This window comes from Strix aluco, chromosome 5 (assembly GCF_031877795.1).
Source record: "Strix aluco isolate bStrAlu1 chromosome 5, bStrAlu1.hap1, whole genome shotgun sequence".
NCBI classification, from domain to species: Eukaryota; Metazoa; Chordata; class Aves; order Strigiformes; family Strigidae; genus Strix; species Strix aluco.
The window spans coordinates 12,696,035-12,713,641 of NC_133935.1; the positions used below are offsets into that span (position 1 = coordinate 12,696,035).

Here is a 17,607-nt window from a genome sequence, read left to right on the forward strand (position 1 = left end):
AAACACAAAACCACCACAAATGTGATTATGAAGTTGAACTTTGTTTACTCCCCATCTGGCCTTTCTTGACTGGCTTTTGACCTCCCATATAGTTATCTGGCTTTCACCTCCACAGTTGCACAACTTTTGTGCTTCCCTTTGACTGATGAGATCTATAGGATCAGATCCCACCGGTTCATTTCTGCATATGTGAATCCTCTAGTAAAATACTCTTCTGAACTGAAGCCAAGAGCTTCAGCAGGCATGAGATATCAGCTCTAGGAAAAACATTCTGGCTTGGTAGAAAATGTTCATATATCTTTGCTGGTAGCAGCGTACCATCCTCTCTAAAAACAAACAACTCACCACAAACTGGAAACTTGAGCTCACTGTAAACTGATATCTTCTGAACGTCATACATTTTATTTTTATCACTTTTAATTGCAATGCCATCCATAGAGCTGTTGAACCTCTGATTTCTAACTGTCAATGTAACAGTGGTACTATATCTGTCTGCATTTCCAGTATCTGACAGGTCTTAGAGCAGACATCTTATATATAGCCCTGCAAGATCATATTCCTGCACAGTCAGCAGAGGCGCCCAAGTATGGTTTCCCTACACATGTCAAATGATTTATCATGTTTAAAGAAACCTTGGTCCAGCAGGTAGGACTATTTATTTTCCCCCCAGGAATTTCAATTCTCATTCCCTTTTTCTCTTCAGAGGACATGGACAAGAAAAAGTGATGTTTCACCCTTTCTGTGTGTCTACCTGCAGACACGCAGCAGCTCTGTTGCAATTTCAGACCGCTCCAAGATTTGATGAATGAATACTGATGGTACGGCGTGGGCACACTGCGCTCACAGGGGTCCTGCAGCACAGGACCAGGCTGGCAGTGCCTCCTGCTTCTACCTCAAGATGTGGAAAATCCCCCAAACCAGTACCTAAAGGGGTGGACTCAGGCTATGATGGGGTGATGGGGCTCACCTGGTTCTGCAAGGTCTTCTGCAGGTTGGTTCCCCAGCCACCCACACTGGGGTCTGGCTGCAGGGTGCTGCCGGAAGGTGTGCCAGGGGGTTCAGCTTCAGCAAAGCTGCGAGGGTGGGGACCGACCCATGTCTGGGAGCCTGGAAACATTTCCAGATCTCACTTGAAACCACACTCCCATTTAAAGCTGGTACCTTCTCCTCTAGGTTGTGATGGTTTTCCCAGTAAGTCTGGATTTCCTGTTGGACTATGTCCAGCAGCTTGTAAATTAAACTGTGGGAGGGGGGAAATGAGACCTGCAACCATGCTGCTGCTATCCCAGCTTAATTCAGCACAGGAACGGGAAACAGTCATAACAAGAATAATAATTCTCAATTGCCTTGGAAAAAAAATCCAACTTATTTATTTCCAAATTTTGATGGTGAATTTTACAAGTTTTGGTAGATTACATTGAGTTTGTAAATGGTACTTTGGTTTTAGTCTAAGTACATAAATGCTTGATACAAAAGATTTAAAATGCTCCACATTCTGCCTCTCTTCAGTGGCCGTTAGAGGAGTCTCAGCATGCTATTTTCCATCTTTTAGGAAAAAAATAAGAATTAAGTGATTTGAAATAGCTAATTGCTGTTTTATCTGGACATAACATTGCCACATTAATAATGTAAACCAAAGTAATCCAATAACAGAAACCTTTTTTATTTCAATAGTTCAAATGAGCAGTTACGTATCAAATCAGCAAGTCATTTGCCTGCAGATTTAAAGTTAAAGCTCTGACATGAAGTGTTTTGTGCCTTCTTACAGCACCAGAAGATGCACTTATTTGGGAATCTGCCCAAGTCTTATCAGTGGCCTTGTATAACTAAAGGAGAAATTGTTTTTCACTGGAGTTGAGCCAAAACCTGAATTTTCAACTTCACTCGTAGTGCCAGGTGAGGAGCGTGGCTGGGAAGCTGGGGGAGGGATCAGAATCTATTTTGTCCTACTCTTGTTGATATTAGCTGATTTTTTACTGTGTTTGTACATTTTGAAATGTAATTTCAGAAAAATAAAATTCAAAATTGAAATATTATTTCAAAGCAAAATAAACTTATTCTGCTAATACAATAATCAAAGCAAAACATTCTAACCTTACTTTGTAATTTCAAAGGGTTTTCAAATATCTTCTCATTAGTCTGAATCAGCACTTTCTGATGAATGAAGTTTTATCCCCCTGCCTTCTCCTTTCCTTATTTCTAATTTGCTTTCCCCATCCATTTCCCTTCATAATTCTTGTCCACAGCATGGCTACTGCAACACTTCAGATTGAAACCTGCATTTGGCTTCCATGATTTGGAAGTTCTGCAACATGCTCCCTTCCTCTATTTGCCAAGTTAGGAAATTACAAGTAGTGTGTGTGTATATACATATATATACATATACACACACACACACACACACTATTTTACTGAGAACTGGGCTAGGCTGCAAAATTAGAATCTTGGTTTCAAAGACACTCTGCAGGCAAAGCAAGTTCATTTCAGAGAAATAGATTGTTCTGCTAAAAAAGAAAAAGGCAGAAACAGATGCAACCACTCATCCTGATTGCAAGTTTAGGAAGACTTGCAGCAAAGTCTTGGCTCAAGCTTATCCTCATTTGCAGTGATTAAAAGAATGAGAGTATGGCCTTTGGTAGGATCAAAGGTATCAGAAACTGAGTAAGTAAATCTTATCTTCTCCTGTGAGTGCTGATGGTTTCTCAGTAAGTCTTGATTTCTTGTTGAACTACTTCCAGCAGTACCTGTAGTTTGCGGGTAAGATAATCTGAAAGGGGGGAAAAAAAGGCAGAAAGTTTAGTCCAGAGGAAATCTTCAGATATAGCTGAAAATCAGAGCATCAGCACTGATGGTTGGAGCACTTTATGTTAGCAGATCACTGTATCCATCTTCTTACTTGCTGTGTGTTTTTTTTCTATTCAGTGGTTACTCATAGACCTCAGCCCAACATCAAACCAAAAGAAAACAAGATTCATAACTGTTATTATAAATTAAATTCAAAATTGGGCTCTTGTTTCTGAGTAAATCATTGTGCCACCAGGGCTACACCCAAAGGAAATCTATGCTGGACATTGCATGGAGTGGAGATGTATTTCGTTTACACATCTGTGCTTCTTCATCAAACAGCCCTCAGGTAGCACGTCTTCTCCCACCAGTCCTCTCCCCAGCCTTTCAGCAAGTATGTTTGTGCATGGGGTTACAGTGTCTGCCTGTCATTCTCTCCATCCTAACTTTTGATCTTGTTGCTCAGTGTCAGCCAAATTTGACCAAGAGGTGGTGATCCTGAAGATATGCCAAAGTTTAGTAGAAACCAGAGCTGTGGTGCAAAAGTGACCCTCTCTGTTCCCCCTGTCGGTAGACCTCAGTCTTGTCTTTTTTAAAACAGATCATGAAGCTGGCTTATCAGTATAATTCACAAGCCAGGCAGACACAGTCTGTGCCTGGCTGCCAACCACCTGCAGCACAGCCTACCCCTCGTCTCTTTGGCTGCAGAAGCAGTGTCTTAGGAAAGCCATTGAAGAGGTGGCAGGTGTTAGAATTTAGGTTTCATGAGGTCTGTTGGTCATGGAGTAATTTGCACTAGAGACAAGCCCTGGGAACAAGCCAACATCCCCACCCTGAGCATGTTTATGTCCACAATACTGAAATTCAAACACATACTTACAAAATGGGCTACGGCAATGTTTTGACATTTGCTTATGGATTATGAGATAGTAGACTGGAAAACCACTTAAAACCATGGTGCATCCGATGCTAATGTTCACAGGGTCTGAGTAGAAAGACATTGCCACTGTGAAGAGGCAGATGATGGTAAAAGAGATGGGAATGAACAGGGGAACCTGGGAAAAAGAGCACAGAAGACTCTCAGGAAAAACTGATGGCTGTAGCGAATTGGCCTCCATATATGCCAGCACACTTCTCCATCTTAAAGAAGATGAGAAAAATCATACAGCTTTCCTCCACACTGTTTCTGTACAATCAGTTGTGAACAAGTACAATGCATAGAACAAAAATTGACTCGTATCATCTTCAGAGCCTAGTGTGCCCTAAGAGGTGCACGCCTCTTATATTCACGTGCACCAAAACATAAACCTCACTTGCAACTGGAAGCCAAGCAGGGGGATAAGTCACCTGTACCCCACTGCTCTCTGGATGTACTTCTCCTGTGCCTGCACATGCACACCTATCTACTTGCCACCTGTGGCAACTGCTGGTGGAAAATCTGAAGCCAAGAGTAGAAGCAGGACTTTGAATAAAACCGTTCTTTGGTTATAACACTTGTGACTCATTTTGACCTGCCTCAAGCTTCCCTGAGACTTATAGTGGCCAAAACAGGATAAACCAGATTCCCTCTCACCATAGCACCTGCATCAAGAGCATGAGCTTCAACGACACACTGATGAAAGACCAAAGCAGCAGTCAGCACTCCAGCCTTATCCTGTTGGGTAAGCCAATTCATCTGGGTTACTTGGAGAGTAAATCGGAACACTGCAATAAATAATAAAACTCAGTCTTTGGATCCAACCTCAGCCAAGTTACTCCTCGCCATGGCTGATAGAATGAAGAAGCTGCTGGGCTGGTCTCATCTAGGGTGACAATCTATTTTCCGGTAACAGAGATCCTATTTTGGATGCTGACCATGCCGAGCTGGAAGAGATTAGTTGCTCTAGCGATGGCAGCCATCCAACCACCAAACTTACGTGCTCTTGCTGTCTCTCCAGCCGGAGCATCCCCTGCCAGCCTCTCCTACGTGCACACACTCACGCTGCACATCTGCTTGCGAGGTGTGTGTGCGAGGACTGCTTTTTCCTCTTACCGCTGTTTTCACACCATTCTTAACCCAAAATGTTATAGGGGAGAAGAAGTACCAGCACAATCATGTGTTTTTTATGACTTTTCTCCGCACGCTGGTGCCTGCACACGACCTGTCTGTGGCCACTAGAGCGCAGCACATGCCCGCGGCACCTGCACGCAGCCCTCCCCGCTTGCAGATAACTGAGCTTCGGGTTTCAAGTGGGTATAAAAACTAGGGAAAGAAGGGGGGAAAAAAGTCAGCCGAACTGGCCAAAAGCCCAGCATTTCCCCCCCCCCCCCCCCCCCCTTAAGCTGCTTTTAGGAATCGTTAAAGGCTTAAATCTCTGTCTAAAACAAAATGGGGCAAAATCTCAGCAACTGAAAACATCACCAGTTCTATCCACTAATAAACTTCCCCTGAGAAGTTTTAAAAAGAAAAATAGAAAACTTTTAAAAGAAAAAGAGAAAACTTATTTAAACTCTGGTTCTGGGTGAGTACACGAGTGCAGCCAACAAACGAACTGGGAAGCTTCAAGGTCTCTGCTAAACACGCTGTCTCCAGCAAAGACCAAGAAGAAAAATTACCCCAAACTTTGCATCAGGCCTCGCGCAGCTCAGGGAGGAGCCCTGAGGGAGCCATAGGAAGCGTTTCTGTCCCCTGAGCTTCTCACTGATGGGCTGCCCAGTGCCTGTGACCTCGGAGGTCTCCTCTCCTCTCCAGGAACTGGCTGGAGGCACCATGCAGGCACCACCGGACAGGAACAAACTGTGCATGCCTCAAGCACCCACCCCCCCCAAACGCCTTCGGCACGTTATCTGGCAGTGGGAAAGGTGCCCAGAGCACAAGAAAGCTGCTCCAGCACTGATTCCAACTTCCCCCGCCAACACGAGGAGGATCCCATCACCCAGCAGCGTGATAAGGGCCACCAGAGGGGCCCAGCCGGAGGCTAGGGAAAGGCACGAGAGGCCAAGGCGTCCTACGCTTTGTGCTACACATGTGTGTGCTGTGCACGTCCTCAGGGCCTGCAGCAGCAACAGTTGCACACAACCTGCCTTACACTATACAGTGTTTTTGTGCCAGCAGATGATTCCCCTTAAGTCAGGTCTGTTCCCAGGGTCCCCCCAGCCATGCTCTTTTCCCCCAAGCCTGACACCTTCCTGCTTCCCGAGAGCTGAGACTTAGCTACCACTGAAATAACATCCAGGCAAAGGTCCCTCCTTACAGCCCACAAGAGATGAGTGTGGGAATTGCCCTTTGACATCTCCCAGTTCCTAGCCTGAAACTTTGTCCCCTGGAGTAGGCTGCCATCTTATAGATGCAACTGGTGACACCATATAGAACCAGCTTCATAAGTTTTACCACATCTGGCTGTTTGGGTACATCAACCGATTTCATGAGCTCCCCACATGTCTTACTGAACAAGAGGGATTGAGACTCCTTAGAGCCTAAAGGCAACCATGGCCATGTAATGCTCTAATTTTTACCAAATAAGAGAAAGAAATTACAAGCCTGCACATTCCTGGCTGCTAGATACATGCCATGTGTTACCTTGAATGGGCTGTGCAGCTCCGGGTGACGGTGGCGATGGACAATGAGCCCAAGGGTGGCTAATCCTATGAAGAGCCATCGGGAAAAGCTGAAGAAGTTCATTAGATGGTAGATATCTCCGATACACACCATGGCAGTAACCAAAGGGAACTGAGCATTGTGAAGATGAAATATAGTCATTAAAGCCTTACTACCATCCTCAAACTAGAAAGGGTAATATGGATTACCTCCTCCAGCCCCCCTGCAATCACTGGCAGCTACTTCACAGCCCCAACATTTCAGAGGTCAGAGAGCTTTATAAAACAGTGTCACAGACTGAAGGCAAAAAGCCTAAATGCACTATTATGCTGTGCTATAGAAAGGAACGATCCTTTCAAGATCAACAGCACCTTTGATGCTTTATGTCCTAGGCAGGGGAATTAAAACATGCATGATACAAAAGTCTGTGCTGCCGGTACAAAGGCTACCTACAAAGATACCTGCTAAGTTTTTAGCAGGTCAACCAAGCTGCAAGAGGCACCTCAGCACAGTTAGGATGGAGCTGGACCATTGCTGGAAAAAAAACCAAACCAAAACTGAGAGCATCTTTGCAAATGCTCATTCCCTGCATTTTCACCACACCTGGGAATTTCAATTTTCCAAACAGCCAAAGCCCAGCAGAGGTATTTTCACAGGACAATATCAAGCAGCAACTGTGGCAGATAGTAGGGACGGTACTTTTAAAAAAGGTGTCCAAGGCTATAAGGCAGGGACTTCACGGGAGTGGGTTTGGATAACACTGCTGGCACAAGGGGACTTAATACTTTGCAGTCATTTCCAGTATTCCATCTTCTCTATTTTTTGGAGGCTGTCTCAACACCCTTTAAAACTCTTCAGCTTCTCCAGGCTTTGCAAGAAAGCCAAGACTGCAAGAATGGGGCATGTCACACAGCCAGATCTCCTTACCATTAACATGACAGCAGGAAGGGGTGTATGCCTTCGAATGTGGATCATAGAGAAGAGAGGAGGCCACTGTCCTTCCCTGGAAGCCACAAACAGAGTCCTAGGAAAAGACAGGGAGCCCTATGCATTAGCATCCCACATCCAGACTAGAAGTGAGAATATCAGTCACTGGACTGACTACCCACCCCAGCACAGGTCTGCTATGCAAGGCCACAGTTCTGCCTTTAGCCACATTTTTGGGGCATTTGAAAGAAAAACTCAATGTTGAATTCCCATAGTTCTCCCAGGACCAGTTAGTTCAATGCAGTGCAGAGCCCACTAGCAGGACCGCTGGCAGCATCCCCTTGGGTGGCCCATTAGCAGAGACCTTCGGGTAAGTCCCAAGTGACCATGAGTGAGTTCAGGTTGGAAACGGAAGCAAGAAAGTTTCTTGCCATGAGAGAAGGGGTTCATCTTTCCAATAGGAAGCGGAGGGGTCACAAACTTCCATTTTTTGTAAGAGAGGCTGGTGAGTCTATGAACGGCAATTGTTGGTCTCGATGCCTATATATATATATATATATATACAAAAAAAATAAAGTGCAGTTTCCTCAAATAATAGAGGATTTTCAGTTCTTTGGCCAGTTGTTGGAAAACATAGTTTGGCATACTGCCAAGAAGTCAGCTACACACAAGACCAGCTACAAAATGACAGCAGAGAGCTCCTTCCCTCCATCCTTCCTTTGACTCATGAAAGGGCAATTAGGGAGAAGACATTGAATCCAATTTTATAAATTTAATATCCACAAACAAATCATGCCAGAACATCAGCTGGGCTGGAGCAGGGCCCAAAGCAGCTGAGACATGAGTGTAAAACTGGATTTATTGCTGTCTCTGTGGTTTTGCAGGGGTGTGGCTGGCCAGCAGCCAGGGAGGCCCCATCACTATTTATATGGCCTTTCTGCAGTGATTATATTAATGGTGCCAGGATGGGGGAGAGAAAGGCGATAGTGACACGCACAACCTCTATGCTGTCTGGGGACTCCTCATCCTCAAAGAAAACCACTATCTAGAGGAGATAACAGGAAGGATTCTCCACACTGTATTTAGTACAGGACTTTGGGGTAGTGGATCATATAACTCATTAGATTTCACACTATGAAACATCCCTATCATATCAACTGATTTTTCCTTTTGCAATCAAAGCTGTGAACCAGAACTGGCTCCAGAGAGTTCAGGCAGCTCCTCAGGACCATCATGACACGCTTCTCCATGAGCTCTGCCCTCCTCTCCAGTTTCAAGACTCCCATAAGGACATGCAGTATAGTAGCCAGTGAAGCTAGCAAAATAATTTTTCCATGGAACAAAGCTTTTCTTATTGCTACAACAAGACTTGTTGAGCCTTGACTTTTACTTTAGGAATAGCCTGTCCCCGATAACATTTCACTGACCTCAAAGCAAAGTCCTCTGGGGCGAGTCTGCCTTTGGCCAGAGATCCTCACAACAGAGGGACCCTGTGGCCTTGCAGCAGAGCAGCTGGGTGAACCCAATGAAAGAAGACTTGGTCTCACTGAGCAGCTGCCAACATCAACAAAGCCTCTAGTTCACCAGAAACATTGACATTTCACTTTAAACTGGGGATTTAAACTGAAGGCTGGGGGCAGAAGATGAAAATCCTTGTTTGTGACCAGCCCACCAAAGCCTGGACCTGGCCAGAAATAGAAAGGGTAGACTGTTAGTCAACAGGGATCATCCTGTAGTTGACATCCTGGAAGTCAAAGCCCTTATTTTTCCCCCAAGAGTGGCTCAGATGCCATCGTGTAGGTGGGCAGTTGTACAGATCTCTGGTGCTTCCCTCCAATTCAGTGAGCCAAAAGAGTAATAAATTCTTAGGGATGTGACCTTGAAAACGTGAAGATTCCTCCATTCATGGTTCCAAAGCAGGACAGTGCGACAAGGACAGGGACCACAGAGATCAGGCTTTTGAAGGCTCGCTGCACAAAGCTCTGGAGGAAGAGCGAGTGTGTCTTTAGGAACATGTGGTCATCTCTAGACAACATCAGATTCAAAAGAAAGAAAACTTCCATCGAAGGAATAGAATATGACTCATAAATCTTGCCTTTTCTGCTGTCATCTGTGGGTTATTTTTAATTATCTTTTAGGCAAGACTAGAAGAAGTTACTGTTGCCTAATGATCCAGAGAAATGACAAAGCAATAAAGCATTTTATAGGAAAACCATCTCCAAAACACTTGCCATGACCACCCCTTGAGCATAAGCTGACCACACTGAATAAAGATAACGGTAGGGGTGACAACTCACCACAGCCACAGCAGGAGAAGCCAGAACGTCTTGCATTCCCAGGACTGTGTAATAGGAGATGTTGGTGAGCATGTACCCCACAATTACTGTGATCACGGACACGATGACAGCCAGGGGGATATTTCTGCAAGAAAGGGGAAGAGACACAGACAAAGAACAAGATGTTATCCCTTGTTATGCACAGTATTACTGCAGATTGCAACTGGCATTGGTTACATGAACCCACAAACTTATTTCCTCCCATACTGCATTTGGGAAAGCCATGGTACACCAGAAGCTGGTAACCCAAGATGACTTCTTCCCAGACTTACCGTTCAGGTCTGACTAACTCTTCACGCACAAAACTGGTCTGAAACCTGCATGGTGGAAAGAGACAGGGAGAGAGTTTGAGCCATGTCTCAAACACCAGTCTGCTGCCCATGAAGCACCCTTCCATCACACCTACCAGCCTGAATATGCAAACATGCCTGCGTAAAAAGCCAGGGGCAGCTTGTCCAAAACCAGTGACTGTCTGTCAAAAGCATCCTGGAAGTTTTTGGTGTGGCCTGCAGAAGAGATAAACAATGGACATGGAGCAGGGAAACGTCAGAGATGGGCTTCCTTCCCGTGGGATAATGCCCCTTGTACCTCTTGCCCAGACCTGGGAAGAGTGTTTGTGACTTCCTTGGAGACAGGTATTCAGATTTGTTTCATTGTTTTAATTTGCAGTGCTGTGCTAACATGTTTATTTCGCAAACAGTGACAGAACAAATCCTTTCCCCATCCAGCTATGGGAGACATTTCAGGAAGGGCAACAGCGGCAGCTGTTTCTGTTTCAGACAGAGCCTGCTGTGGGAATAAGAGATCGTGGAGACGAGAGGACCCAAGTTGTCCTGTTCTTTCTTTAGGTCTAAAATTAATTCGCCAGGTTGACCCCTCTCTTACCCTCTCCAGCCCCCTAAACAGCTGGATGCAAACTTCTCTCTGATGTGATGCAGCCAGTGAGGCAGCTAATCTGGCTCTCGCTGTGCTCCCTCCTGATCCCGCTGCTGGAGTGCTGACCCCAGCCCCATGTGGCCAGATCATGGGAACGGGGGTGGAGGAGGGAGCAGGAACAGGGAGCAGTGACTGCCAACCTGGCCTCCACTCTGGGCACACTCCTTGCCCGCTACCCCTGACAGCCACTGCAGCTTGCCCTCAGGAGGAAGAACTGAGGACACAGAGGGCAAAGTAAATAAAATCTAAAAAGTAGAGGTGGCTCAGATAGAGATCCCATTTTACCAACCCCAGTATTTTCCTTAAAGTTCTCTGCTTGAAATAACAACAACAAAATCAAAGTCAGGATTTTGGGTACAAACCATATTTTATCAAACTCCAAAAAACCCTAGGGAAGGGAGCAAGACCTAATGGCCTCTCATTCAAAGGAAGACCAATAAAAAATGCAGTCAAAAGGAGTTGTATTTCCAACACTTTCAAAACCAGGTGGCCCAAGGTTTGGTTCCACATCTATATTCAGTTCTCCATATCAAAGTCTCTTTAAAAGTAAAAGGTGCAGAGCTCACCTAGTTGGGCTTCACCGGGAAAGGGATGAAATGGCATGAGGCACATGGAGGAAGACATGCCACTTCTATGGAGGTGCCTCTGCAAGGAGCTCTGTGATGAGATTTGCACGTTTGGGTTTAAAACACTGGCCCAGCAAGTCTCTAAAACAAACCTGAGCCAAAGGGAACATAATGGCAGAGGAAAGGACAAGACCGTAACCAAAAAAAGGTAGAACAAGGCAGGGGAATCAGGCAAACTGATTTTAAAGCACAAAACTGATTTTTAGGCACAAGAAAACAAGTCAAAAAGATAATAGATTTGAAGAAAACTAAACCAAAATATGGGAGTGGGCCTATGGGGGTAGTCTTTTTATATTCTAAAATGATTGCTGACAAGTGATGGCAAATAAAAAGGATTTATTGTCTGCAATATGTTAATGAGTGATTACAATCCCCCATGAGTAACGTTAAATACAACCTGTCATATTGGGGTCTCTTGGTGAATTCTCCCTCCAGATGTCACTGACACTTATCCTCGCTGGAGGATGGGTGCCAGGGCTCCAGATTGTCATTTGAAGGCATTCCTGACAATAATGGCTCAGGATTTCTAGCTGCAGGGCAGTTCTTCTGTTCAGAAGTTGCTGCCAGCCTGAGTGGATCTTTGTTTGTTCAAAGGAGCCAGCTCCAGACATCAGAAAGAAACATGAACCTGGAGCCTACTGCCTGTGTTGTTTTCTCTGCAGAGGAAGGTAATAGTGTGAAGGGGGAGCAGGTTTCATCCCCTGAGTGGGAATGCCGTGGGCTTTTCTATAAACTGAGGCTTGGATTAAAGCCAATACCCTTGCATCACTGCCAGAAGGTACTACTGGTAGGGGTTTTTTCCCCACTCTGGATGCGTATGTGTACATGCAATCCTGAGTGAGTCCGTTGTAAATTTACTAAGTTACTGCCCATCTCACTTAGGAGGCAAAAAAGCATTAGTTTAAGCCACAGAAAGGTTAGAGATGCAGTCACCAGAGCTCAGCTGAGGGCTGGTAACTCATTACAGAGCTGTGACCGGCTCAGGTCACCACAGGATGCTGTCATACATCCCTGATGTCCATCAAATTTGTGCTGCTTTGGAAGGATTTTGAGTCACTCTGCAAACAGGCAAGCCTAGCACCAAGGAAAGACTGGCTGTGGAGGAAGGTGCCTGTATGACTCTGAGTAGGCTCAGACAGCCTCAGGCACTGAGACTCACTCAGCTTTGAGAAAGCACAGCTGAGCCAGGTGCATCAGCCCAGTGCAATGATGCAGCTTAATGCCAACTACCCTGGTCTCATCTCCCAGCTAATTCACATCCAGCACACAGGCAGGCTAAAGGAGTGCCACACCAATAAAAGCCATGACAGGCAGGCATGTTGAGCACCGTTCCTCAGCCACACAGCAGCACACCTACCCTGCGCCAGCAGCATCATCCCTGGCGCGATGATGAGTGCAAGAGCCAGGAGTTTGACGATGGAGAGAGCCGTCTGCAGCCGGGCACTCCAGGTGACGCTCCAGGAATTGAGGGTGAGGACCATGTCTGCAGAGGAGACCACACTGCTACAGCTGTAGCCCATGCTCAACGCACGCAGGAAAACATACAGCAGCACTCCCTGCTCTAGGGATGCCAGGAAGAAGGCTGCATCTTTAGAGAGAGGATGCTCGGGGTGAGAGATGTCAGAAAACATTACAGGTGTGGTCCAGCACACAGTGTTTGAAGGGGGAGCTGAGTTATGCTCCTAAGAGGGACCAGGAGCCCGGTTGCTGTTGGGTGATCCATGCCTGCCTGGGAGGAAGGTGTGAGTTTGCAGGGACGTCTCAGCAGCCCCCTTCACAGCAGTCCCTGTGCCAGCACACACCAGCCTGGAGCAGGCCAGGACAGCTTCACACGCTGGGTGCACCAGGAGAGGAGTCCAAAACCTTGAGCCTTACACCTCAACCCAGGTGGCATTTGCACAATTACACATGAAGAGTTTCTATTCCTGTACTTGGCACAATCCTCGTGACCTAGAGCTCCAGCTAGTCAACAGGAAGGCCCATTCCCCTTCTTGGAGAATAACAGTGGCCCCAAACCAGCACCTCAGATCAGGAAGTTTTGGATAGCCAAGGACATAAGATGGGGCCCCGATCCCACAGTTATCCCAGGAGATAACACCCTGTAAGTGTCCCTGGTCTGGGGCAGAGAGGCTCTGAAATCAGCAGTCCCATAAAAGTTAGTACTTACAATACCCCAGGAGAGACACGAGCTTCACAGCAGGGACCGGGGCTGCACAGGGGGCAAAGAACGGCTCCAGCATGTAACGTCCAAATGCCAAAGAAACCACAGCACTGTTGGCAGGCCTTGGCGGGGCGGCAGGGGGAAGCAAGCACAAACTGTGGTCAGCAGACAGCAGAAAAATAGCATGATGTAAAACTGCACAAAACTCATGAGGGAGGGAATTTTCCCCACCCAGCTTAATCCTGCTCTCCCATGCAGATAGTGAATTCCTATAGAGTCTTTTTCATAGTTTTTTCTCAGTAAATAGGTTAAAAATTGCATGCTGCAAAAAGATTAATTCCCAACTTGAAAGCAAAAGTTGAGAATAATCATACTGAGCAATGCAATGTGGTTCATATATCCTGCTCCATCTCAGTTTACGTGAAGGACATAAGTTATTGGGAGGTGAGGACTTCTTTTTTAACTTTAAAAAGAAAGTCACTTACAATTTTCTAAAATATTATTTAACTCAGGGCTAAGCCAGAAAGTTGTCTCCACAGGACAATCCAAAAAAGTTTCACAGTGAAAACAGAAGATCTCAAATAAATCTGGTCTCTATTGTCAGTCTCTGAAAAATACCGTGGCTCTTAGAGGATACCAGCTGCCAGGGGAGAAGAGAGATATTCGAGTACAGATCAGAGTGAACATGTGTAACTATTTATTCATTATGCATTCTTCCTTTTACCACCAAAAAATCTTTAAAAGTTGTTCAGATTGTTTCTACTCTTTCTTTTACAAACTGCCTAGACTGTTACCTGACACGGTAACTTCTGTTTTTTTTAAATCGTCACGGTATCCAGCAAAAGGCAAACCCAAAAATTCTCTTACCTGATAGCAAAAAACTCTGCCCACAGGAATAAGAAACTTGGCAGAGGCCCTAGTGTCTCCAAAATATAGATATAATGTCCTCCAGACTTGGTGATTCTCGTTCCAAGCTCTGCATAACACAAGGCACCTGGAAAAGTTCAGGTAGAAATGCACTGAATAAATCATCCCATGGATTTTCTCTTTTCTGTGTGACTTTTCAGGAATTGAATGAATCTGTTTAAAATAAGTAGTGAATTAAAGGAAGAAAGAGGGGTTTAGCAGAATCACTCTTCCCTATTTTTGTGTGCTACAGTGTTTTGAAGTACGTTTTGAAGTAATTAACTTTTCAGTCAGAAGGAAAGAAAGTCTCCATTTTCTGGTTAATGATGCAACCTTTCTATCAAAGTTATGTGGAAAGGTGTGAGATAGAAATGTTGCACTAAGCTACAACAGGTTTCCTTTGAGAAACGTCCTGGAGGTTTGGGTTCTCACTTCTCACAGTTAGACTGGTAAGATGGTGTTTACAAGGCAATTACAGCACCTCAGCCAACAGGCCGTGGCTGAACTTGTCATTTCAGTCACGTTTTTGATCACAGACCACATTCCTGTGTCCTTATCTTGCATAGTCACATAGATTCCTTCCTTCATTCAATGACACCAGACAGAGGACCTGGAAGGGCATCTCCTCTGGGAGGAAAGACCTGCCACCGGAGGAAAACACAGCCCCGATGGTGCAGAGCAAGGGAAGTGTCCGCATGAGAGGCTCAGTTGGTCTCTTCTCACATGTTCACGTACGAGTGCACCAACAGACCTGGGGACTGCCTGCCCCGGCCTTGATGAGTGCCTCTGCGCCTCCCTGACCCTGTGCCAGGGCACAGTGAGAAACCCTGGGGGAGGCACGCTGGAGAACACAGCTTAAAACTTTCAGGCAAATGGATAGAAACCTTTATGCCTCTGTCTGTGCCAAAAAAATCCCATCTGTGTTTTCTCTATATAGAGCAATTCATCATGCCATTTGAACACGTCTAAGTATGACTCTTAAGTCCTGCCTACACTGGATTCATTTGTTAGGTTAAACATCCTTTTTCCACCAAAAGAAATCATAAAACACTTATTTCTTTGAGCACAACTCTCCTTGCAATGGGTCTGAGTGCTTTTGGGATGTGACCCTGTGGGGTGAGACCATCTCTAGCTGTGCTATTACTGCTTTGCTCAGCTCAGGCGGTTGCGGAGGGAGAGTGCAGAGGAACCCAGTGGTGATATGGCCATGCCTCCGAGTCCTGTGGTGGTCATGCCATATTCAAGTCATGCTGATGGTGAGGACCTCCACTCTTCCCACCTCTCTCTTGGCAAATTTGTGCAGAATCCCTGTTCCAAGTGTCAAATATAGGCAGACACCTCATCTCATTTATTCCGGTGGGTCTCTTTACATGCTTCAAGCGTGTGTTTAAGTGCTTTGCTAAACGCATGCTATGGGACTCATAAATGCCATACTCGAAAGAAAAAAAAAAAAAGAAGAAAAGAAAGCAGGCCTTTTTAATGTACCGCAAAAAATGCGTCAGAGAAATGATCAAGGGAGGTCATCAAGCTGATAGAAGGGAAGAACAAACTAACAAATTTGGCTACAAAATACAATAACTTGATAAAGAGGCTCCCAGGGCTCTTCCAGCAGAATCTATCAAAGGATGCAAGAGAGAGAGAAGCCTTTCCAAGTGCAGAGCTTGGGTTATGTGATTAACACACACATTATCATTTATTGCTCTGCTCAGTCAAAAGAAACACCATGCTCACGTTATATTTTAAGATTTTCTTTAAGCAAAAGTACATAATTCACCAAAACCCCCACATAGTCTGCCGTGTGAAATATTGGTACGCATGTGCTAAGAGCAAGAACCACACTTGTTGCTGTATTATCATTGAATGTATCGATTTCTAAACTTGTATCTATATGTCACAGTGGTTTTTTTCCACATGGAGTATTTCTCCTTTCTTGTTTTGTTTTTTTTTTTCTAATTTATAACAGAAGAACTTTAAAGTTTGCCACCGAAATAAACATCAGATTTCTCCTCAGAGCGGAGATCTTGCAGTTCTCCTAATAGCACCTTTAGAGTGTTTCTGAGATGGTGATTTTATAGAGTTAATGAAGGAAACTAAAAGCCATGCATTTTGTCCATCATAACTTTAAGAGCTACGTTATTTCAGAAGAACTAGAATGAAACTGTCATCAAAAAGTCAACCCTTTGTGAGAAAAGACTGGTATTAAATGTCAGAAGCCAAGCCAAGGGTAACACACAGAAAGCAGGGCTGAACTGATCTGCTCCATCTCTTGCTCCAAAACAACAGCAGACACATCCAAACCATTTCTGACAGACACCCAGACACCAACCCCTGGCTGGTGGACACTCTGCAGCTCCCCAGCTGCTCCAGTGCTTCTCTGTCCTCACCAACAGAAAGGGGATCCCTTATGGCATATTAAGACTGTCACTTCTTGCCCTTTTCACAGTGTCTATGAAAAGCAGTGCACAGCCCTCGGGCTCACAGGTGCCTTTTAGATGCCTACATCTCCCTTCCACCTTATAGAATGAGTCCCTTCATCTTCTCCCAGCTTTCCTGGCAGAGACCATGTTGTCTCCATCTTCAGTCATTGTCGCTCCTGCCTTGGACTTGCACATTTTCACAGACCATAAGTGCCAGGATTTTCTCAATCACCCTGAGGGAATAATTTGAACTAAAGATCCCTGGTGACCCCCCCCCCCCCAGGGTCACCACAGGGAATTTTTGGTTTACTCTTCTCCCAACTTTTTATACGTAAAAATGTGCTGGCTCCCCTCACCTCCCAGGCGCTTCAACAAAGGCTGACAAAGCTCACCACTCACCAAACATTGAGAGGAGCCCACAGGCAAACCAAACAACCAGGGAGAAACCCACGCTGCCAGAGTTTTTCAGTACTCCTTTTGGGGAGATAAAGATGCCACTGCCGACCATGCTGCCAATGAGGAGTGAGAAAGCCCGCAGCAAAGTTATCTTTTTCCTCAGAAAAACGGCTTCCTCTTCTTTCTTGTCTTTTCCCATGGCTTGCTTCTAATGCCAGAGAAAGGTCATACATTTAGAAGCTACAGTCTCCCAAGTGTCCTCAAGGCTCACCTGTAAGATGAGGAAAGAGTTAGGGATTCATGGGTCTTCTTTTCTGGGCAAGATTTTTTGCAGAAAGCTGTCAAGATCTGTTGAATTTGTTCTCCTCAGCTGCTGGATGCACCAACCAAACCACAGGTGCATATAACACACTCAGTACCGTCTCTCACATCAGTGCAGCTCTTGAGAGGGACTGTAAGTTTTTTTTCTGCCTCTTCTGTCAAGGGGCACAGAGCGTTACAAGTTGCATGACATACTTCAAGATATGATTTCCAAATTCAA

The 17,607-nt window shown here is 45.4% G+C and overlaps 1 protein-coding gene across 5 annotated transcripts; it reads right to left on the minus strand.

Moving 5' to 3' along the window:
• Positions 1–1,212: 1,212 nt before the first annotated feature.
• LOC141923713 (cystine/glutamate transporter-like) lies at positions 1,213–17,340 on the minus strand. Of its 5 annotated transcripts, XR_012623382.1 has the most exons (13): positions 17,070–17,340; positions 14,215–14,341; positions 13,354–13,469; positions 12,544–12,669; positions 10,031–10,130; positions 9,897–9,941; positions 9,586–9,709; positions 9,167–9,270; positions 7,289–7,385; positions 6,344–6,493; positions 3,665–3,839; positions 2,095–2,767; positions 1,213–1,240 (listed from the first exon to the last, which is right to left on the minus strand). XR_012623382.1 is itself a non-coding variant. In XM_074825341.1 (12 exons), the coding sequence occupies exons 1-12, from the start codon at positions 17,263–17,265 to the stop codon at positions 2,703–2,705; spliced, it is 1,425 nt and encodes a 474-aa protein (XP_074681442.1). In that variant the 5' UTR covers positions 17,266–17,340; the 3' UTR covers positions 1,343–2,702. The 5 variants fall into 5 exon arrangements, 3 of the variants coding, with proteins under 3 accessions (XP_074681442.1, XP_074681441.1, XP_074681443.1); XR_012623383.1 differs by lacking the exon at positions 1,213–1,240 and having other exon boundaries at positions 1,343–2,767; positions 6,344–6,431; XM_074825341.1 differs by lacking the exon at positions 1,213–1,240 and having other exon boundaries at positions 1,343–2,767.
• Positions 17,341–17,607: the final 267 nt, after the last annotated feature.

Coding starts and splice junctions, on each gene's coding strand:
- LOC141923713 (XM_074825340.1), bottom strand. CDS start 17,265: ATGGGAAAAGACAAGAAAGAAGAGGAAGCCGTTTTTCTGAGGAAAAAG. Junction 9,942..10,030: donor ATGTTTGCATATTCAGGCTG/GTAGGTGTGATG, acceptor TCCACCATGCAG/GTTTCAGACCAGTTTTGTGC. Junction 9,271..9,585: donor CTTCTCCTGCTGTGGCTGTG/GTGAGTTGTCAC, acceptor CTCTTCCTCCAG/AGCTTTGTGCAGCGAGCCTT.